Raw genomic sequence first — 24,032 nt, 5'->3', positions numbered from 1 at the left:
TCATCCCGGGTGGGCAAGTTCTCATACGTATGTTTGAATATGTAGTTCCAGGTTCCGTACTGTCACCAGTATAGTTTGTCCTCTACCACAGTTATTCTTCCTTAGCTAAAGAGGCGCATTTCATGCCTCACTTCTATGGTGACCGCGGGCCTTGCGCTCCAGATCATTTGTGCCTTCATAGGCTTGAAGCTGTGTGGTCACCAAGAATGTTTGTCCTCAAAAAGGTACCCAGACCCCCATGCTCCTTGAAGAATTATTCACAATAGCCAAGATATGGAAACAACCCGAGTGTCCACTGACAGATGAGTGGGTAAAGAGAACGTGATGTATATACGCATAATATTATTTGCCCATTAAAAAGAATCTTACCAGCCCTGGCTGGCGTAGCTCAGTGGATTGAGCGTGAGCTGCCAACCAAAGCATCGCAGGTTCGATTCCCAGTCAGGGCACATGCCTGGGTTGCAGGCCACGACCCCCAGCAACCGCACATTGATGTCTCTCTCTCTCTCTCCCTCCCTTCCCTCTTTAAAAATGGATTAATAACTAAAAAAAAATCTCACCATTTGTAAAAACATGAATGAACCTTGAGGGCATTATGCTAAGTGAATAATTCAGAGAAAGACATACCATATGATTTCACTTATATGTGCAATCTTAAAAAATAGAGCCCCCCAAACCAGGCTCATAGGTACAGAGAAAATTGGTGGTTGCCAGAGGTTGGGGTCAGGGCATGGGGGCAATTTGTGGAGAGGGTCAGAAGTACAAATCTCTAATTGTAAGACAAATGTGTCATAGGGATGTAGTGCACAGCATAGTAATTATAGTTACCAATGCTGTGTTGCTTTTTTGAAAGTTCCTACGAGTAGATCTTAAAAGTTCTCATCTCAGAGAAAAAAATTGTAACTGTAAGGTAACAGATGTTAACTAGACCTATTGTGATCATTTCATAATATATATATATACACAAATACCAAATCATTACTTCTTACATCTGAATCTAATATACTGCCAATGATACCTCAATTATAAAAATTAAAAAAAAAAAGATGGTGTGTCCTGGAGACAGGCGGATGGCTAAGAGTCAACGCTCAAGCCTTCACTTGCTGTGTGATCTTAATATCTCTCGGCCTCAGCTTTGCCAGCTGTAACAAGAATAACAAAATACTGTCTTAGTCTGTTCAGGCTGCTACTAAAAAAATACCATCAACCTGGTGGCTTATAAACAACAGAACGTGTTTCTCACAGTTGTGGAGGTTGGGAAGTCCAAGCTCAAGGTGCTGGCAGACTTGGTATGTTGTAAGGAGCGCCAGCTTTGTGGTTCACAGCCGCCCATCTTCTCCTTCGGTCCTCAGGTGTTGGAAGGGGGAGGGAGCTCTCAGGTGCTTTCTATAAGAGCAGTAATCCCATCATGAGGCTCCACCCCTTCCCAGAATCACCTCCCAAAAAGGTCTTGCCTCCCAAGATGCTAAGGCTAGTTCTAGTCCCGCTTCTTTTTTTTACTGTCTTTGCTTTAGTTCTGAAATAAAATTGAGGTTTCTGCGAGTTTCTTAAAAACTTCACACTAAGTGGGAAAGTAAGTAATGGGAAAATAAAAGGCATGGAGATGGAATTTGGGTAGATATTAGAAGGATATGGATTTCCCTTCACACTTGCCATTTTTCTCCCTACCTGATCCCTCCAGAATTTGGCAGTCTTTATGAGTGCCAGCATCAGGTGTCCTTGCATAAAGCCACTGAAACCAGTTGCAATTGGTGGTTTTGTTAAAAAAGAGTTTGACTGGAATGCCACGCCAGCAGGAGGCGTGCCTGGCCTCTGGTTGTTACCATAAAACCTTGAGAAACTAAGAGTGACTTTCCAAACCAACAAAAGCCCACTGGAGAAATGGCCTGGTACCTTGCTGGGTCATGTGGTTCATGGCAGTCCTTCCAGGGAGAGAATGAAGGTTGCTTTCCTGAAATATGGCAAGGGAGGAACCCTTAGGGAGGAACCCTAAGACACGATGGGAAACTCCAGGACTTGAGGAACACAGGAAGTGCAGGCAAAGCCTGATGGCAAGTGTGTGGCTTGGCTTCTGGGCCCTGAAGGGTAGATTAAGGGTCAATCTCAAGGTTCCTCCTGTGAGTTCTAGCAAAGCATACTTAAAGATCCTATGTGATCAGTTGTTGCTCTTGTTGTGTTTATGCAAATGAATGGGCAAAAAATTAAAAGTGGACTAATGTAGTCCATTTTGGGGACAATGAGGGTGATCTTAAGGAGAAAAATCATCTTTCAAGGAAAATCACAGCGCTCAGTGGAGGACGTTGGACTCTGATGCAGCTGTCTTCAAAGTTTTGTTTTCACTTGGAAGTTCAATGTCACCAGAGATGTTCACTTTATACACGAGAATTATTTGTCAGATTGGCACTATTTAATGTCATTATAGCCAAGACCTTGTAACAGGATGTCTTCTCAAAAGACAGTCTCGCGGAGAGAGAGATGGGTTTGTGATTTTCTGTGTGAATTAACCTGTGGGTTCTCCCTTCTGTTTTCCTAGGGTGTACGTCTATGATCTCATTACGTGAGCATTTACACATTATAAGCTTCACTTTAGAAGCCCATCTGCTGAGAGGCCAAAGGAGACGGTGGAGTACGTGGAAGCTACACTAACCACCTCCCAGGACCAAACTGGAATTACAACTAAATGGTAGAGAAAGCATCCTGAATAACGCTGGCTGGAGAGAAGCCTTGTAACCACGGCCAGACGGAAGAAGCCACAGCACCACAATGAGACTGGAGGGGCGTGCAGAGGGGGCATGAGAGGGCTGGGTGGGCTCTCACTGGTGGCAGCTGAAGTTCCGCAGGGATATTTCAGCAGTTGGGGGGTTCACCCTGATAAGTGTGGGGTCTAAACTGCAAGCTTGGCTCCCCAGCCTACAGTATTAGAACTGGGAAAGGAACCCAAATACCTTATGGCTGTGAAAAGCAGTAGGGTTTCGGTGCACCAGGGAGAGACAGCTGGGGACACAGAGAGCCTTTTAAAGGGCCAACATACAAAATTCTGTTTGTAGCCACTTACCCCGGGCTCCAGCAGAGAGAGAGAAGGCAGAGTGAACCAGAGACACTTGAGGAGAGTCTGGGGTTGGCGGCTCTGGGGAGAGAACTGAAGGAACAGCTACCAGGATCTCTGTGCTGATTCATTCCCCATACTGCAGGAGCCATCTTTCTCAGGTAGAGCACTCCCCTCCAAAGTGGCATCACCCCCAGGGGAAGCAATACCCCCGCCCACGGGACTACTCTGCCCCAACCCGTGGAGCTTAAGCCCGGCTACTGAGGAGTACAGCTGGAAGACTTTCACTGATTAGCCCTACAGAAAGCCTGCAGCCTGCTGGGAGCTCTGAGACTTCAGCTGACTCTCCTCCAGGCCTGGTGCTGATAAAAGCTGGTCTTGGTGCACAGCCTGGTTCCTTATTCACACACCCAGGCCCAGCAGGGGGAGCTGCATGCTGTGGATTGCTGAGAGTTCCAAACAGATTGCCCAGGGCCAGTCACAGGCAGGGCGGGGCGGGGCGGGGCGGGGCGGGCCGGGGTGGGGCAGCCAAAATGGGAAGACAGAGAAATAGGCATCAAATGAAAGAACAAGAGAATTCTCCAGAAGAAGAACTAGATGAAATGGAGGCAAGCAATTTACCAGATAGAGTTCAGAGTAATGATTAGAATAAGGATACTTGACAGTGTGAAACGATGACATACACACCATCAAAAAGGACCAGTCACAAATAAAGCGTGCAATATCTGAAATAAATAATACACTGGAAAGAGCCTCCTGAGACTCAACAGTTTGGCTGGACTAAGTGACTGAGTTGGTGAAGTATGAGGCAGTCTGTCAGCTTCACTTAAAGCTGCTTTCCTTTTCTGCCCTAAGGGTTTGAACCGAAAGGGCCCAGACGTGTTAAAGGGGGGGAATCTCAGAATATTCCCCTCGGCCTAAGTAGAGTGGGCAAAGGAGCTTTGGACAGGTGGGACATGCCTTGCACATCCTCCTCCAAGAAAGTCGCTCTTTCTTAATGTAGGGCATTGTAGAATTGGTCTCTAGCTTTGTCATTTCGTTCTTATGGTTCTGATTGTGCCTTCTAACCCTCTTGCCGAATCTGTCACCTGCAGGGCACACCAAGGATGCCAACTTGCCCAGCTGCGCCATCCCTCTGCAGATCACTCATGCCGCTTTCCAGGGACAGCCAGCTGACCTGGACTCAGCAGGATGTTTCCCCGTGTGTGAAGGCCGCCCTCCGTTCTAGAGCCGCTTTCTGTTAGGGACCCCTGGACCAGGGGATAGATAGGGCCTCACCCCTCAACGGGCTGGATTCAGTAACAACAGCAATGCGTATCGGGCATCTGTACCACCCCCCACCCCATAACAGAAATAATACACTTATTGCTGCAATGGAAGTGAAGCCATCACGTCTTACATCAAATTCCATGCCGTTTGTGTAAGAGGTAAAGCACTTACTTCCCGCTATGTACTCTGCTCTCTTTTTCTTATTTTTGCTTTTGTTTTCAATTACATTTATGGAGACGACATTGGGTAATAAGACCACACCGGTTCCAAGGGTACACCTCCATCAACATCACCTGCATGCAGCATCGTGCGCTCACCACCCAAAGTCAAGTCTCTTTTGGTCACCCTTCGTCTCCCCTTTGACCTCTTCCACCCCCACCCCCCCACCCCCCCGCCTCTGAACAATTACCATACTGCTGTCCGTGTCTTTTTTTTTTTTTTTTTTGCTTAATCCCTTCACCTTTTTTCTCGAGCCCTCCCCGCGCCAACCCACCTCACCATATTTCTTTCCTGCTGGGGAAAGCATGTTTCTAATTCCTTCTTTAATTCATCTCATCCTTGTGGAGACCCACTTGGAACCCCGGAGCTGGCCCAAAGACTGTTTTAAGCTGAAGACATTTGAGATTCAACAGATGCAGCGAAAAGGCCTTCTTAGAGCTGCCTTATCTGCTTAAAAGCAGCAGCTTCTGGGAACTGAAGGTACCTAGATCCCCTCTCTGGGAGTTTTATGGTCCGGAAGGAGTCAGAAAAACCACTCACACCTGTGTAGACACACGTTATCACACACTTTCTTATCAGCCGTCTGTCCTCCTGAAACCCATTTGTCTTCCTTCAATAAACCTATTTGTTTATCTCAAAAAAGCTGTTTCCCTCCACTCTCTTTCCCTACTAAGTTAGATATACAAACCTTTAACCATTTTAAAGAGCAACTTTGTAACCATTTTAAGGAGCAACTTTTTTTTTCTATTGGCTTCTGCTATGCCTATGAAACAATCCCTTTTCTCCTGTTAAGCTGTCTTTGTCAGTTTAATTTGCAGGCCCCTAGAAGGAACATAAGAGGGTAGGGGGAAGGTTTTTCCTCCCTGACACCCTCTAAGCAAGTGTGGGTACCATGTTTACATGAAAACAAGAAATAGCTTTGCCCCCGACCCCAGTGGGCACCAGAAGATCCTGTCCTCCTTTTCATTCATTTGCACACTTTAAATCTTGGAACTAGGCGGGAGAACCAGACCCATTAAGAGATAACACCAGAGAAATGGTGACTTGGAAGCAAGAAGATTAAAAGTATGGCAGAAAAACAGAGAGGAAGAAGAGTATGGGAGGAAATAAGTGGGTGGATGGGTGGGTGGGTGGGTGGAATGGGGGTGGGTGGGTGAATACAGGAGGGAAGGAAAGATTCATGTTTTGATTTATTTATTCAATGATTTATAGATTGCCTACTAGATACCGGCCACTGGGATATAAGTGTTTGCTGCATCCGCATGTGGCACTTTGCAGTATCTGCTGCCATCCTCATAGAGCAGGTCACAGGAGTGATCCTTTTCTCAACTGAGGAGTCCTCAAAGGCAGGTCTGGATTGCCTTCTCTGTCCTTGAAACTCCACAACCCAGCACTGGAGCCCCTGGTAAATATGGGTTGGATAGATGAGTGGGAGAATCCATCAGCCAATCCCTTTATCTAAGGAAGTTAGTGGTGGCTGTTGTCGCTGTTTGAAATAAAGCAAAATCTGAAGACAACGCTAAACCATAGTTAGGCGCAACTCATTATAATTGATAGATGTGTGAATGGTAAAATTATTCATTATAATTCAGCTAGGAAAGCTCAATGACTAAATTGTACCCATTTCGCATCCCATGGCTTTGCTATCCGAGACTCCCCAGAAATCAGATTTACGCTGGGTCTTGACTACTTTAGCTTCTATTTCTCTTTCTCAGTGGGAAGTGGGGGCGGGGGTGCAGAACCTTCAACTGCTCCTGTGAAGCTGTGGTCATCCCAAAGGCATGGGCCCTCCCCTGAGGAAGGTTCAGCTGAGCCCCTTTCCTTCAAGAGAGAGCTCCAGGCTCCACGGACCACAGAGCTTTGTTCACTCTGCTCCGAATTACCCAGACGGTCCTGCCGTCTCCTAGCTGTGGGATCATGGACTACTCATTTGATGCCATTCTGAGTCCTCTGTGCCATCTAGAAAATGAAGAGAGTCATGGGGCTTTTATTAATAAGCCCAGGATGTCCCGGGCAAAGTGGGAGGAGTTGGTCCCTCTAGGCTGATGTCGACTGAATTGAATTTAGAGAATCTTCTGACCTTTCTGTGACCCCCTGGGTCCTTTAGCTGGGACCGGTGTTGCATGTACCTTGGTGAATTGCAGGCCATGCCAGGCCAGGGGGCCACACCCCAGAGACCACTGTCTGCAATTCAACATCTCCACGACACCATCAGTCACCTTGATTACGTGGGAAGAATTCCAGCCTTTAATGGAATTTTCCTTTGGTTCGTATTTTTTTTTCCTCTCGAACATTTGCTGCTGATTTAGTCCTGCTTTAAAAATCTGTACAGTCAAGATGTTGTCTTGTTTTAATCTCTGTGTGACTCTTCTTCAGTCATTTCCTTTCTTCTCGGTTTGCTTATCAGTCGATAGACACCACAGGCCTGGACTTTGTTCTAACATCTCCTTCTAGTTAATGCTCATGCTGTTTTTCTGCCAAGCAGATGTGTATTAAAATGTGCATAAGAAGAGAAGCAAGCGGAGCTTATTTAGAGATTTCCTCAATTTGCACAAACTCCATTGGTATAAGAGATTTTTTTAAAATAAAAAACCACAACAAACGTATGTTAATAGCTACTTAGATGGATCAAGACAAATTCATATTTAGCCGTTTCTGCCATCATCGTTCTGGCCCCATTGCCAGAGACACAAAGCAACGATTGAGAATTCCTAGATGCAAAGACGGCCACAGCGTACTGTAGCTGTCTTCTTGCTGGTAAGATCTCTTTGCTCACAGGAAGGAGGGACTGGAGCAGCTTGTTAAATGGATTGTCCAACCTGAAATAGTTGGAGTTTTATTTTTTCCTTGTCAGGTATTGTATCATTTACAAGGTGTTAGAAATGACTTCAGTTTCCACTCATGTTCTTGGGTTTTCTGTGTGTGCGCTTTAAAACAGCTGATTTTTCATGTGCTAAAGGCATCTAAGAAACTAGCTTTTCCTCAGTACGCGAAGGCCGCTGGGCTTAAACCACACAAAGAGAAAAGAAGAGGACATATTGTTCATTACATGCATTCACACGCAATTTAATTATTTAGAAATATTTTGAGCCCCATTTGCTAGACTGGCTATTATAGTTCCGGCTATGAACAGATGGACATAACTTTTGTTATCTTTTGCGACACAGACGTCAACCTCACTGCCATTTGGTCTGGAAGTTTAAAAAAAAATAGGGTTGTTAGGGCAAGAGACTGGTGTGAAGGGGGTCCCATACATCAGCCAGTCCGGTCTAGAATGGAGGGAAAGAACTGGTCAGATCATGGGCAAATGCAAAGCCTAGGAAACACAGGGTCAGCAGGACAAGGATGAGAGTAAGTGGCACAGAAGAGCAACCTGTGGTTCATAATTAAGCAGTGTTTGTTTTGGGTCTTGTTTATAATTTTTGGCTGCTTCTGGACAGCCAGGAAGAACCAGAAGCCAACAGGCAAATTCTTCCTGAGTCCCGGCCAGGGGTGGAGGTGCCGGACCCAATGGCGGAGCCTGAAGATATCCCAATCGTTCCCCCAATAAGGAAAGCAGATACTGTTCTACGCTCCCTTCTTCCCACCCTGAAGTAAATGAAGCATCTAAGGCCTTTAGGCATATGGAACTCACAGGAATTCTGTTGGGCAATACCTGTTGTCTAGCAGGTAAGAACCCTGGGTTCCCTTCCTATAGCAAACCACCTCTCCATTGGCAACTGAGTTTCACCTGAGTGACTAACAGCCTTCCTTCAGTTGCAACACACAATTATAAGTTTGTAAATTCACCAGTGTCACTAGGTTGATGTCCCCAAGCCATCATATTTTTACTGACTCCTTAGTTGTATGTGTACAATACAGCCGTTTTTTATTGCACTGGGGCGTGTGGATAGGTGCTGTATGTATGGAATGGGGTGTGAGTTCGTTCACGGAATTTAACACCAAGGAACGATGCTTTTGCTCAACTTTTTATTCATCATGGCACAAGACAGAATTTTAAGAAACACCACTGAAAATGTCATTGCCAACATGAAAATTAAGAATAGCATGTTTTATAAAAAAAAAATTGGTTTTCTATGATACACATTCCCTTATGAAGTGAAAAAAAAATCACATAAAATACTGAAGCGAATCGCCACCTGCTGGTCAAAAGTAGTTTTGCAGTTGAAAAACTAGACTGAAGTGTACGGTAGCAGTATTTTACACTACACACAAAATCACTGAAGAAAACATTCCTCAGCCTTTGGTACAATGTAAATACAAAGCTGTAGTTCTTTTCCAAATATGATTTACTTCCAAAGCACTGCGTATAATTTGGTTAATACTGATTATGGGGCTAAAGGAAAAAACCATGTTCTCTAATTTGAATATTCTATTTAGATTCTTAATCACTTGATAGTGGGATTCCAGTTTGTGGGTTTGTAAAATACATAAAAATTACACATTATAAATATATATTATATATGGTCTATATAAAATGGAATTTGACCTAAAATGGGAAAGACAACTTCTTAATTCCTTTCTTTGTCAGGCACGGCCTTTCTCCTGTTTGATTAACTGAATCCTTTCTAAACAGATTCTAAAAATATACTCCATAACATATCAAATTTAATAGTTTCCTTAAAACATATTCAATACGAAAAGGCAATCAGTGACTATATTTTTTTGTGTCTCACCGCTATATAAAAATATGGCTTCTCATATTTCTGTTTTATTTTGTTTTGTTAGTGTTTTTTTCTTAGTAATTGAAGGAAGGGCTGTCCCTCTTCAAAAGCTATGACCAAAGCACAGAAACCCGCTTGTGCATAACGTAGAACATTCTATAGAATCTTCTTGCTTAGTATAAGTGAAGTGATTAAAGATGGTTCCTTTTGTTTTCTGTGACTATATCATATATGGTTATCATACATAATCTGTTACAGAATATACAAGAGTCAAAACTGAGGACACATAAATACAATTACGCTATACCAAAGCAAGAGTTTAATATTAAAGCCAATATGAGTAGTTTTTATAATAGAGACTGCCATCCATTTATGTTTTTGTATTTCCCTAGGCTGGCTATGCAATAGAATCTTATTATAAGGTTTAGGTGAGGGTACTGGTGCTCTATATCTTTAAGTGAACTGGGTTCCTCTTGTGTTATTATTTGAAGTGTAAAAGAAGAAAAGTAAGTAAGTGTCCAATTGTCCAACACCAAATTTTTTCCCTACTGAGTGAAAAAAGGCTGTTGGGATGTGAGGGCTCAAGCTGGGTGTGGGCTCATACCAGTGTTTCTGGGAGGGCATCGGGGTTGTCAGTGGACAACAGCTCCCAGATTTGCCACCGCTCTCTCTGCCAATCAAGCCAGTTGGGCTCGCCCAAGGCCTTGCTGTTCTGATTGCTGGCGGGGCCGGAGCAGGGGCCGCTCAGTTTTGGCTGGGCAGCCTGGTGCTCCCGCTCCGCCGTTTGGCTTCCCTCTTCCGAAGCTGATCCTGAGCTTTCTTCTGGCCTCTGCCGCCTCCACAGCGGTGGCTCTGCTGGCTGGTGGGCCAATGCCAAAGCTTGCTTTCCCGGACCAGGATAAGGAGGAGGAGGCCTGTTGTCGTGCCTCACACTCTCTCGAGGTCTCTGGTGCAAAGACTTGGCTCGGCTCTGCAGCCGGGCCACAGCCAGCTCGCCCTCAGTAAGGTCTTCGGCACTGCTCAGAGTCAAATACTGCTCCGACCCTGCTGTGGCCGCCTCTGACCTCCTGCTGCTGCCCTGAATGTGGGGCGTGCTGCAGACTCGGGACACAGGAGGGTGGCCCCGGCACTCCGCCACAGTGGCTGTGGTCTGAGTCCTCCGAATGACCTGCATGCCACTGTCCAGTTCTGTGGGGCTCCCCGGCCACCGAGGCCAATTTAGGGACAGGTTCCCTTGAGAAAGGGAGCATGGCCCCGGTCGTAGGGAGCTGCTTTCAAAAATGTCTCCATAGGAACCTGGAAGCCAGAGAGAAAGGCAAGAAATGCAATTAGTGTATAGAGTCCGTGTTGGGATGTCCTGTTATGTCCTTCCCACTGCCAGTTTGGAAAACTGCGACAGCACAGGGTTCTCTTAGCTGCTGCTGCCCAAGTCAAAGACTTCCTAGCAAGAGAAATGACAAACGCTTTTTGATTATTGACACAATTCCTGTAGCAACTCCAAATACAGATGGCCAGAAACTAACAGGTTAGCTAGCAAATGCGATTAAACAGTCTTTGTCCCTAATTAACGTTTCAGAAAACGCCCCGTCTACCTGGCTATGAACTCTTCTCTGTTCCATTCCCGTTCAGTGCAATTTGCAGTCCAGAGGAGACACGAATGACAATGTTTTCATGTTACTACCATGTCAATAAAAGCTGTCGGAATAAAGGAATGGAGTCCAAAATGCCCATTTCATGCCAGAAGATAATGAACACGGCAGCTGGTGTGTATGGCCTACCGCCAGCACTGTGGGAAAGCCGGGTTCTTGGTTCACACACCCTCCCCTTTCCTTCTGGATGGCATTTCCCGTCCTCCTTTCCAGTTCGGAGGGCCACATGAAGGAGGTCTGACCAATGAATGTGAAGAGATGTGATGCGAACTATTTCTAGGCCCTAGTCTAATAAAAAAAATTCCTAGTCTCTGTCGCTGCCTCCCCGTGCCCCTGCGTCCCCCTCCCACCCCCGTCGGCACAGCTACCAGCCTGGGAGAGAGAAACCGTGCGAGACAGTGAGGCGTCCGAGGACGGGGAGCTGCGTGCAGAACAGAGCACTCCCGCCCGCCCCTCCTCGCCCTGCACAACCCACGTTGGACTGAGATATGAGGGAGAAATCAGCAGGTGAAGCCACTACCATTTAGGGGCTGCTTATGACAGTGTTTAACCTTCCCAAACCGATCCAGTGTGCTTCCGAAAACTGATGGGAGAGTGAAACAGTGTGTTTCCCAAGGAGTTCTTGGGGCTTGTGCCCCCAGCGTGCCTTTTTCCCATGGATCTTCCCTGTCCTCGCATGTCTTAAAAAGTAGGCAAAGACAAAAAAAAAACAAACCAAGATCATTTTCAGGAAAGAGGGGGGCTGTCATTTAGACAGGGACAGCTCAGAGCCGAGACAGCAGAAGGAAAAGGAAGCAGAACACTTCGGAAGTGTTGGTCGTTGGGAGGAAAGACAGTGAAGCACTTCATAGGATACAATGAGATAACTAGCTGGGATCATTACTGAAGTCAGCTGCATTAAAGGCTATTAAATCAAAACTGCACTGGGCTTTAAATATAATATGGGAGGCATTATAAAACAATGAGAATGGGAATATATATATATATGGAACAATAAATAAAATAGTTTACACACTTCATGCTATATATTAACATATACTGCAGATGGATTAAAGAATTACGGTTAAAAGAATAAAATACTATGAAAGTAAAAAGTGTATAGATGACTACCCAATGCTTACGTAAAGATTCATTTTGTAAAAGAATTCACAAAAAGGGATACTAATAGACTTATTTATGTGAAACCTGAAAATGTTCCTGATATTCAAAGTGGAAAAAAGTACAAGGAAAAATATAAGTGGCAAACAATATGGACAAAGGGATAATATCTTCATTATAGCAAGAGTTCATAAGAATCCATTGAAAATATTAGCATACATAAATAGCCAGTGATATAGATGATAATTCAATGGGGGAACATTCAGCTAATTAATAGAAAACTGAAAATGCTGATAAGCGATACATGAAAGTGAAAATAATGTAATGGAAAACTACTCAGCCATGAGGATGAAGTACTGCCATTTGTGACAACATGAATGGATCCTGAGAATGCTAAGCAAAAGCAATACGATGGAAAAGGACAAGAACCATATGATTTTACTCATGTGCGATATAAAACAGAAAGCAGCAAATGAAGAAACAAAACGAACTCAGAGAGACAGACACGAGTATGTGGTGGTTACCAGAGGGGAAAAAGGGCGGGGGAAGGTTGAAGAAGGTAAAGGGGTCAAATATATGGCAACAGAGCGAGACCAGACTCTGGGTGCTGGCACACAATACAATATACAGATGATGTATTATACAACTGTACACCTGAAACTTATATAATGTCATTAGCCAATGTCACCCCAATACATTTTTCAAATTAATACAACTTTGCTTTTAAATTAGCAAAAAATGCAAACCCAATGACTTGCGAGAGCGATGAAATCAAAAAGGCATGGACAATGCGGTGAAATACAGCTGCCATCTGCAGCCTGCAGAGAGGAAGCTCATGCATCCTACAGGGAACATGAAGTGACATACCTCTGAAACCTTGGAAAGGTTCATCATGTTTGACCCACTTCCTTATTTGGGATTTGTAACTTTTTTCCTGCAATTTTGTGACCCTCATAATAACTTAACATTTTTAAAAAGGACAGAAAACGGGTTCCTAACAGCATAAATTATTACAAAAACAACAAAGAAAGGGAAGCAACCCAGTTGTCGAAACACTGGGCTAAGAAGTATGAATATGCACTCTGAAGTACTATGTGGCCCTTACCAAGAGTAGTGAAAAATAACTGGTAAAGAGAGGTTAAATAATATAAAGTTGCATAGACAGAATGATTTTAGCCATATTTAAAAACTCTTGCAAAGGAAATAAAATGAAACATAGTCACAAATTGACATATTTTGGTGGAAAAGCTAAGTATAAGTACCTTTTCCCTCATATTTTCAGCATTTTCCAAATAACTTTTTTTAAGATTTTATTTATTTTTAGAGAGGGAAGGGAGGGAGATAGAGAGAGAGAGAGAGAGAGAGAGAGAGACAGACAGACAGACAGACAGACAGACAGACATCAATGTGTAGTTGCTGGGGGTTATGGCCTGCAGCCCAGGCATGTACCCTGACTGGGAATCGAACCTGAGACACTTTGGTTCACAGCCCGCGCTCAATCCACTGAGCTACACCAGCCAGGGTCCAAATAACTTTTGATAAGTACATAATATGGTGATAAGAACGCAAAAATTAAAAGAAATTTAATTTTTAAAACAAATATAATAAATACTTAGAAAAATAATAGCTCACCTGTCATTCCTGGGTCTTTGGATCCACTTTTTAATGTGGAATGCCAAGTTCCCCAGATATTGAAAGGTTCCTCTGACATATCTAGGAAAAGTGTAATACAAAGGTTTGTCATTCGCAATGAAAACAGAAGAGCAAAAATCAATACACACATATTTTTATATAACATCTCTTCTTTGCAAAGTACTGTATTTGAGATCATGATGGATACAAAACAGATTATGAGATGTATCTGTCTTTCAGAAGGCTTATTCCATTTGGGATTTGCAAGAAGGTTTTTTACCGTTTTGCTAGAGAGAGTAAGGACCCCCAAAGATGTCCATGTCATGATTCCCTAGAACCTGTAAAGATGTTATATTTAAGAGGGATTCTTGCAGGTGTGATTACATTATGAATCTTGAGGTGATGATCCTGGATTATCTGGATGGACATAATGTCATCACAAGGGTCCTTACAAAAGGGAGGCGGGAGAGAAGAGGAGACATTGATGGCTTTGAGGATGGAGGAAGGGGCCATGAACCAAGGAATGCAGGCAGCCCGTAGAAGGTGAAAGACGCAAGGACACAGATTCTCCCATGAAGCCTCCAGAAGGAACACAGCTCTGCTGACCTGTTTGAGACATCTGATGTCCAGAACCATAGTACATTTGTATAGAATTTTAAATCTCTAATTTTGTGGCCATTTGCTACAGCAGCGATAGGAAATGAATACAACGGTGATGAGTGGCAACATCTCCGACCGCATTAACATAGAGAGAGAGGAACAACAATTATCATTCCTATATCTAGTGCTACCCTCAGGAATACTCAGGGACTGCAATCAATAGATTCATTTCTGCATGCTTTCATTCATACATTCCCTTAGTCCATCTATAAATATTTACAGAGTAAGGCACTATTTTAGGTGTTCTCGTCATCTCATTTAATCCTCACTACAATCCTCTGATGTGATCATAGAGACTATTTCTAGAAGCAAATGTGTAGTGGAAGTTTCCCTGTATCCCACAACACATGCGTATGGTCTCATTTAATCCCAAGGAGATGCCCCTGCATCCGTTTTACAGGTTGGCAAATAGCGGAAGGAGTGGGTTAAGAAGTGCACACAGGGTCACGGAGAAAGTATCATCAAGCATTTACTACATGCCAAGTTCTCTGCTAAGGACTTTACATAGATTAGCTAGTTAAGCCCTATGAATTAATACTGCTATCTGTCTTAGTTTTCATAGGAGGAAGAAATGGGACTCCAAAACCCTCAAGTGCTCACTTAAGGTCCTGCAGGTTGAAAGCGGCAGAGCACGTTATGCACTATACATCTAGCGCTCTCATTGGATACCAGCACTATTCGCTTCTAGTTCACTCGGGGTAAAATTATCTCCAGGGAGAAAGATATGGATTAGACAGGAATTCTGCACCTTGGCACTAGTGACACTGGGGGGGGGGGATCATTCTTTGTTGGGAGAGGAGCTGTCCTGGGCATTGTGGGGTGCTGGGCAGAAGCCCACACCTCTACCCACCAGATGCCAGCTGCAACCCCTTTCCAAGTTGTGACAACCAAAAGGCTCCCAGACATTACCATATGTCCCCTGGGGGCAAAATTAACAACTACAGTGTTAGAGTTTGCCAAAGTATTAAACAGATGAAGGGAGCTGATGCACACCTACTCCATCTGCTAATAAGTTACAGCCCATGTGTATCTTAGCCCACCTGCTAAAAAAAAAAAACTGCACAGCAAAGATACTGACCCTGGGAGGAAAAATCAAGCTTTCCAGGTGTGAATGTGTCCAAAAATACTATTTTGAATCTGTATTTACAAATCCAAATATGCTATGCCTCTCATAACAGCAAAGTTCTCTTAAGATTGCCTTTTTTTGTGGCTGCTGCAGAGAATATTACATATAAAAAACCTGCTAGTAATTTAAAAGGTTAAAATTAGAGATCAATTACATACATCAGACGTGGAATAATTAAAATCTATGATGCATCTATTTAATGGAAATATATCGTAGCCATGAAAAATGTTAGCAAAATGGAAAATGAATGATAGGATTTTAAGTAAAATAAGCTTACTCCACAAGTAGCTATACTGTGAAAACAAATATATAGAGTTATGTATGCATACGACCAAGGAGTAGGAAAATAAAGTTTCACAGTTTAAAAATAAATCGAATGCCTGATGGGAACATGGATTATTGCTTTCACTGTCAATTTTAAAGTCATTTTTGACATAGATATTTGGAAAATAAAATAAAGATGCTATCACTTAAAAACACACAGAGCCCTTCCAGAGTGGCTCTTGGGATTAAATTAGAACTTTAAGATAAAGTAGCAAACATGTGTACTGTGTCTTCTAATTATGACTCAAAGAGTGTCCTGCTGAGTCCTGACCCCAAGGAATTACTCTGCGGAGGGAAAGAACACAAGCAAACATTCAGTGGTCACATCAGTGGTCAAATAAATGTGGGAAAAGCGGCAAACCACATGATCCTTCCGACTGCAGGAATTCAACCATTAGCACTTAAGAGTTTGAGAAATTGTACAACAGAGATGCCGTTTCCCAAATGCCTTTTACCATGACACCCTTATCCTGCCTAAAATTGTTCATCTCCCTGGAGACTAACATTATGTTCTTTCTGGAACATGATGTCTTGTTATATAGTAGGTTCAGCATGTTCTCTTTATAAAAGTAACAGCAATGATAGGATGACATCTTAGATTAGCAAATATGCACCCAAATTCACTGGCCCGGACACACATCCTGGGATGCTGGAAGGAAAGGAGTCAGCTGGGAATATTAATCTCTTTCTCAGCATGAGAATGCTTCCCAGACATCTTGGTTCTCAGGGACCCTCCAGGACAATGACTGGGCCCACCTCACCTTCCTCTTCCTAGAGAGAAGATTTGCAGTAAATGCTCACTGAATTACAGAAGCATAAACCTAGGAAGGGGATAAAGAGAAGTCCCTAAGGCCGCATGCCACATGCGGTCAGAGCCACTGATTTGCCAGCGCCCACGTGGCTATGGTTACCTTTGCCAAACCTTGGTCCAGGAGAACTCTCCCTTGATTTCAATGATGGCAAGTGGCCCACCAGTGTATACTGCTCCGGTCCTTTGTAAAGCTTTTCCGAGCCCTCCGGGGCTGTGTTCTCTTGCATAGCCAGCAGGGAACGTTCGGACAGCACTGGGGAGTTGTTGTCGTAAGGGGAGAGGTCTCCGCTGGAGGCCTTGTTGGAGTCTGTGGATGAGTGCCTTCCTCCCATGGCAAAGGAAACTTCCGACGGCAGCATGTCAGGGCTTCTGGAACAAGGAGACAATTACAGGTGTGTGAGTATGCTCCCAATCAACGACCATTTTCAAACAACGTGATCGTGACACAAATGACAGGAAGAGAATGCGTGGCTGAAACAAACAAAAGGACTTTTTGAGCACGGTTCCAAAACTTCCATCAATACAGTGAAGGCGTTTCCATGAAATAGCCAGCAGAGGGCAGTAACACTCAACAAATGTTACTGAAATGTGAAGGCGAAGGGAGGGGGAAGGATGAACTGCAGATGGATCCCTGTCTTCTCCAATGTGCCTTGCTGAAATGCCTGTTGGATTAAACTGTTTTCAATTCAAAGTTCAAGTCTGAACACCTATGGAAGATTGCTCAAGGACTATGAAACGAGTAAAAGAAGTTCAAGGTATCAGAAAGAAACAGAAACTTTTTGTTGAAAAGGAAAGGCGTTTCTGTTTGGGGCAAGGAGAACAAAATGTACCCATTGGATTTTAAAAGAAACTGACATCCTGTCGGAAATATGACTTGAAGAAAGGCGTTACAAAGACAGTTAAAAATGGCTGCAAAGAGAACTGAGTCATGGTCAAATTGGGGAGTGATACATATGTGCAAAAACAAAAACTGTCACTGCTGTGCATTGATTATAAAGCAATGAAAAAAAAACCCCCAAAAGACTGAATTGCCATTATTTTTATCAACCAACCATATTTATGGCTATTGTATAGGAGTGTGCACTCATAAACACAGGCAAATGAGAAGATTATGTATATTTGATTAAAATGATAACTAACATGAAATTGAGAAATAGGCTGAACTTGTCAGGATATATTCAGGGCATTTAAGACAATTAATTTAACAAAAAATAACTTGGGGTTCACATTTGATATCTTTAAAATACAGCATTTAATTTAGTACATGTGCCAACCATCAATGATTCTGTACTTAGGAGAGCCATCAACTAAATATTTATATTTTTAAATTAAAGTAATACCAACCAATTGATTAAATTGATTGTAGTGAATATTTTGGAATTATTTATATATCATTGTGATTCTTTCTGGCCATGGGATACCATTCAGTCAAATGAGATTCCAGATACTAGATCATGCCTCAAAGTTGATGGAAAAGTGGCCCAGATTTTAGTGTTGTGTTAAGGACTTATTCCATTTGTGGTAGCAACTGAAATATGTAATCCTGGGGGGCTAAAGCTCCTGAGGCTATTTGGAAAAGCGTGCCTCAGATTTTATACAATGTAGTATATATGAGTGTGTATGTGTATACGTATATCTTTGCAGCTGTTAAATAAATAAATAAAATTAAAGTCTGATGCTCAGTATTTGTTAAGTGAGGAAAACTGGTTGACAAATCTTTTACTTTACTCATTATCCTGAATTAAAACAATTCAGATAAAACTATGATTGAAACTTTACATGACGTTCATTATGGCTTCACGGACAAGTTTCCTTCCCCCACTCAGATACTTAGTGTAAGTAAATCCATCCTTCCTCTGACAATGATGATAATGATGATGTTACTGGTGAGAATAGTTTCATGTATAATATGGCTGAGAGGACAAATATATGACCATAATTAGTGTGCACTGCATTTAAATACATCTAAAGTGATTCTACAAGGCACAAGGTCTTTTACAAATTGATATAAAACATACTAATTAGCACATCCATTACGTGTTTATGTGCATGAATTGTCACAGCAACAGAAACAGCATGTGAAAATGTGAATGGAACAGGAAAACGAGAACGTTGCGGGGTGTGGAAAGAGTGTTTGAAGTCTTACCTGTGAACATCTGTATTTTCTACCTTCCTCAAAAATGGCCCTGACATCTTAAAGGGAAATGATCACAGATTGATTAGAAGTTCCAGAACCTGCTTCTGTTCCCCACCCCCACACTTCACTTCTCTTGACTAGTCTTTGATGTCTTTTGGTTTAATTTTTCAAAACAAATCCTCTGTGATCTTAAAGAAAGTAAACACATGCCTGAGTAATCCTTTCCCAACCAAATGGTTTTGTATGCAACATAGAGGAATGGCGCTTACAGGAGTCTTACTTCTTCTTGGGTTCACAGCAGGGGTCAGTGTCCAGGAGAAAAGCATCTCAGTATGTGACATACCTCAGTTGTCACCGAGGCAGCCAGGGCCTGGGGCACTTTTGTTGAGGGAATATCTTACCCACATGGAATAAATAAGTCCTTCCTTTGTCTCCTCTTTAAGCTGATGACAAATAATCTTACAGGAAAGAGCCAGAGGACAGCCATGAGGGTGATTTTCCAGAAACTTTAGGCCTCTGAGGAATGAAGGAAAACTCAAAGGAACTTTTACTACTTCTGCTGGGAAGTGGGGGATAAATCGATTTATCCTCCATATCTAATCAAAGGGGAAAAAGTCTCCTTAATTCTAGTGGAGGGAACAGAAAATAAAACAACTGTACTTATCATGGGCTCAGCTCTGGTTGTGGAAACTTTACTATGAAAAGAAGAAAAATCAAATGCATTGAATTGGTAGCTACATGAAGCTCAGCTCAGAATTAGGGTTCTAGGTTTTGACCAAGGCTAGAAATTATATTACTGCACTCATTTCATTTTTTTTTGCTTGTTTAGTTGACACTTTTCTACTTATTAATGAAATTGTCTCCTCAGTAAGAATCAGTGGGTATATGAAGCCTTATTTGATGGGATGTTTTCAAGAGAATCAAGTCAATTTATTACCAAAACAAATTAACTATCAGAGCTACAAACATCTTTTTGGCCCGTCACATTGGGAGAAGAACTTTGGAAAGGTCACATTTTAGCTCGTGGAGAACCCCTCAGTTCTGTCTCATGTCTTCCTCACCTGTCTTACAAAACCTATAGAAGAAAGTACATTCAACAAAATACTCCAAGTTGCAGATTCAGCCAACAGTTCAGTGCATAATGAAACATACTCTATGAAAGAAGTTCCTTTTAAGTTTCAGAACTAGGGACATTTGGGTGTTTACCAAGCAAGTAGGCTATTTAGATGCATCATGTAATAATAATGTATCTCCCTCTGCAATGGCTGCTAAAAGGCTCGGAGGAATTGGGGCTCCACTCCAGTTTCACATCCCAAATGCATCTTCTTTTCTCACTCTTTCCATTATTTTCCTGTCTCTAGTTTCTCAAGTTCCTTACCACAGTACCATTCCACTTTACATATTTTTTCAAGCTGTGTTAATACATTGCTTTTGGACTGATAGACAGGGAAATCATACCCCCATTAATTGCTGGAAGAACTGAAAGGGCACCATGCTTCATGAGAACATTTACTTTGGTTAAAACAAAATATGCTAAAGCAAGAACAAGAATAACAATAACAAAAGTAACGGGAACTGCCACACTCTTCCTCCATTTTCATGGCTGATTGGATACCATCAAGCAGAGGTGAGAGGGAGGAGGTAGAGCCACTGTCCCTTTCCTCTGTTCCTTGGACTGACTCTGCAGAATCTCAGTCAGTGGTTGCCCGTGGCAGCATCCACCACACCCAGGAACTTGTTGGATTCTCAAAGCTCCATTCTGGACCTACTGACAGAACTGGCTATTATTTTTATTTTTAGTTTATTGAATTTATTGGGGTGACATTGGTTAGTAAAATTACATAGGTTTCTGGTGTACTGTTGTATAATACATTATCTGTATATTGTATTGTGTGTTCACCACCCCAGGTCAAGTCTCCTTTCACCAATAGTTTTTTAAAGATGTTATTTATTTATTTTTAGAGAGAGGGGAAGGGAGAAAGAAAGAGAGGGAAGGAAACATCAATGTGTGGTTGCCCCTCACGTGTCCCCTACTGGGGACCTGGCCCACAACCCAGCCACGTGTCCTGATTGGCAATCCAACTGGTGACCCTTTGGTTTGCAGTCTGGTGCTCAGTCCACGGAGCCACACCAGTCAGGGCCCTTCCATCACTATTTATCACTCCCATACCCTCTTCCACCTCACCCTACCACCTTCCCTCTGAAAACTGACATACTATTGTCTGTGTCCATGATCCGTCCTCTCTCTCTCTCTCTCTCTCTCTCTTGCTTTCTTTCTGCCTATCTTATTACCTGCACCCTTAGGAGTGGCCAGAATAGATGAGACCCAGAGCAAAATGAACATGCAGAGCCCCAATGGACACAGAAACAATGTAGTGAAGGCTGGGGGGTGCTAGGTGGAGGGGAGCAAAGGAGAACGTGGGGGACATCTGTAATAGTGTCAACAGGAAAAATCAAGAATTTCAAGACAGTGACAGCAAATCATTAAGCCAATCATTGGGTTCTCTTGAGTGTGGGGTTCTGTGTGACTGCAGAGGTTACAGCCCATGAAGCTAGCTTTGCCTACTGAAAGGGAATCTCTGGGCATGAGGCTAGCAAACTATTTCAAAAAGCACCCCAGGTAATTTTGATGCATAGGAAATTTGAGAAGCTCTGATATCAAACTACCTTCCTTTTGTTAAGTCACAGATGTGATAGTGGGCTAAGAATCTACTAAGTCAAAAAAAGGAGGGAAACGACAAACCTCCATACTGGCTGGCAGTGGAAGTAAATGTGGTGGTCCTGACCTTGAGGTGGTCGGGGACACAGCTGAGTATAAGAGAGACAGTGTGCCCACACCAGTGAGCTCCAGTCACCAAGGTCCAGATAACTTAATGGAGTTTAGTTATCAATCAGGACACTTTAAGGTGAGAAGAGGCAGGAGAGGCCAATCTGCCTTTCTCTACTCTTCTGGTTCATTCACCTAAGTCAAGCCACCAAAGTGACAACAGTGGGGGCCCCAGTCAGGAGAAAAACTGGGGAGAGTGGCTAAAGTTAATCCCTGGAGGTAGAGGGAGATGAGGTGTCTCATAGTTGGCATAGTCTGTGAACCTCTTCAGAGTGCCCAGGGACACAGACTGATGGGGCCATCCAGTGAGAGGTGGTATCTTCTTTTCCCAGATACCCATAGTATCTTGGCAATGGAAGGGGACACAGTTTGGGTACATATGACAAACAGCTTGTGAAACATACTTATATGAAATAACTCCGTGGCCTATGGTAGGACTGAAAGTTGATGTTTATATGGAGTTCATTATGCAGCAGGCATTGTACTACGCTCCTGTGAACAACTCTCCTTGTTCCGGACCACAGCTTAGAGAGGAGTGGAAGAAACGAGGAGGGGACTAAGTAACATGTCTTTCTAGCAGTAGAGGCAGGAAGGGTTAAGATTGTTCTAAAATTTATCTGATATGTAGTATTTAATGTTATTAAAAATCAATAGTAAAATGTTGTATTTCATACTTAGAGTTGATGGCCCTTATTTAAATGTTTAAAGTATTTCCTATCTATCATTTTATTTTTTCCGCAGAGCTCAGTAAAGTGGTGGTCAAATTTGCCTAAGAACACTTATTCTAAGACTTGTGTTTTCACATGAAAGCCCACCAATGAACAAAAGTATTTTATTCATTCCTCAGGACTCTTACTACAACATAGGCAGTTCAGAATTTTAAGACACTTTAGTGTCATTTCATTGTTTTATTATTAAATCTATTGGAAACAAGTCCAGGACCCCCCTTTGGGTATCTCTGAAAAAATAAGATAAGTGGTCACCAATGTCTTCTCTAAGATTTGCCCCTAAGACGATTCAACTCTATGGATACAAATTTAACTTCAGTGCTCCAAGTAAAGGCAATAAAGTATTTATGTATTTATTTATGTAAAATATTTAACCAGTGATTCTCTAGCTGAAAAATAGTTTAAAAGCCTATACTGGCCTCTCTTTGTATGTCTTGGAATTTACTGGATTAGAGGTTGGGCATGTTGGGTGGATAGGTTGCCAGTTAACATGGGTTTGCTTCCATGAATGGATGGATTCCTCATGAGAGCTGAAAACCCCAGGACCATCCACAGCATGCATGGCTAGTTTCAGCTAACCAAATAAGCATGAGATGGATATGGAGAGCGGATCACTTTCTCACCCTTAGCTGGTCCCTCCAGATCAGGGTGTGAACACGTTGGTAGGGTACTGTGGGCAGGCCTGCATTGTGGCCGGAGGCACAGAACTTGTTCTGTGGATAAGGGAAAACTCTGGTTCAATCACCAGATGTGGCCAGCCCAGCTCCTTGCTGAACTGTCCCAGTGAGAAACATCCTTGCAGATTTCAAACTCGCATTGGCTTCATTCTTGGCTCAGTGGTTGAACTGATAAACTTCAGTCTGTTGGAACTCAAAGCACATAACCATCTCAGACGCTATTAATTGTACTGGGAAAGGAATCCACTGCCACAGCAACTCTGGATTTATGGGAGATTTTCACATTAATCATACTCAGTTCTGCAGAACCCTAAGAACAAAGGCACCCTAGCCCAAAAAGAAAGATGACATGGATTCAAACTCCTTACCAGGAGATGAAACAGCAACCTGGACATTAGAATTTGCCCACGGCTTTGGTGAAATGTGTCTCACCATTTTTAGCTTGTATGAAGCCCTTCCTAATAGCCTGGCATATGGAAGCACTTATGATAGGTGAAGAAAAAGCAACACTGGCTTTATTAATTTGATTTCCAGTATGCCTGATAAAGCATCTTCCAATTAATATTTCACTAGTTTATAAGGAATCTGTGAATCACAATAAAGGTGTTGGAAGAAAGAGCTGATGTGATCAATTCTCCCTCCATCTTGAATTGCCTTTCTATAGAAGGTACATTTATACTTTTGGGAATTTTTCATTACAGAATCCCCGATTCCATATATGTTTTTCATATAATTATCTGGCTGTAAAGGCTTTCTGGAATGAAGTGTGTGTGTATTCACATGTGTGTGTGTGGTTAATGCTAATAATTTTGATGGATAGAACAGAATGACAATTGAAATCACCAGCTACTGCCAGTCAATAGGATTCACTGCTGTTACACTGGTGAAGTTTCATTTCTTATCTCTGAAAATTTCCTAAGAATTGTTTATATTTTTATAAATCTTAAGAAAAGGAAAACAGAAATTATACTTCATCTTGTAACATCCCATGGTTTGTGGAAAAACACCTTTTAATGACAATCATTGAAAGATTAAAATAAATATTTATTTGATAATTTAAATGTGATGCCTTTACATTATCAGAAGATCCAACGCTCCTCCATCATGAAGAAGGTAAAGTTATTATTCAGCTGGAGGAATAACCAATTCAACAAAACAATTACTT

General features: G+C 42.6%; 1 protein-coding gene across 2 annotated transcripts in view; it reads right to left on the bottom strand.

Moving 5' to 3' along the window:
* Positions 1-8,489: 8,489 nt before the first annotated feature.
* Positions 8,490-24,032, bottom strand: part of ARHGAP6 (Rho GTPase activating protein 6) — a 462,552-nt gene continuing 447,009 nt past the window's right edge. For both annotated transcript variants that reach the window (XM_045856110.1, XM_045856111.1), the window contains exons 11-13: positions 16,599-16,867; positions 13,578-13,658; positions 8,490-10,494 (exon numbers count right to left, since the gene is read on the bottom strand). In XM_045856110.1, the coding sequence (XP_045712066.1) occupies positions 9,797-10,494; positions 13,578-13,658; positions 16,599-16,867 (1,048 nt within the window). In that variant the 3' untranslated portion in view covers positions 8,490-9,796. The remainder of the gene's footprint in view (positions 10,495-13,577; positions 13,659-16,598; positions 16,868-24,032) is intronic.

Source organism: Phyllostomus hastatus, unplaced genomic scaffold, assembly GCF_019186645.2.
Source record: "Phyllostomus hastatus isolate PE091 unplaced genomic scaffold, TTU_PhHast_1.1 phas_scaffold_12, whole genome shotgun sequence".
Classification (NCBI taxonomy): domain Eukaryota; kingdom Metazoa; phylum Chordata; class Mammalia; order Chiroptera; family Phyllostomidae; genus Phyllostomus; species Phyllostomus hastatus.
This window is presented reverse-complemented; position numbering and strand designations above follow the sequence as displayed.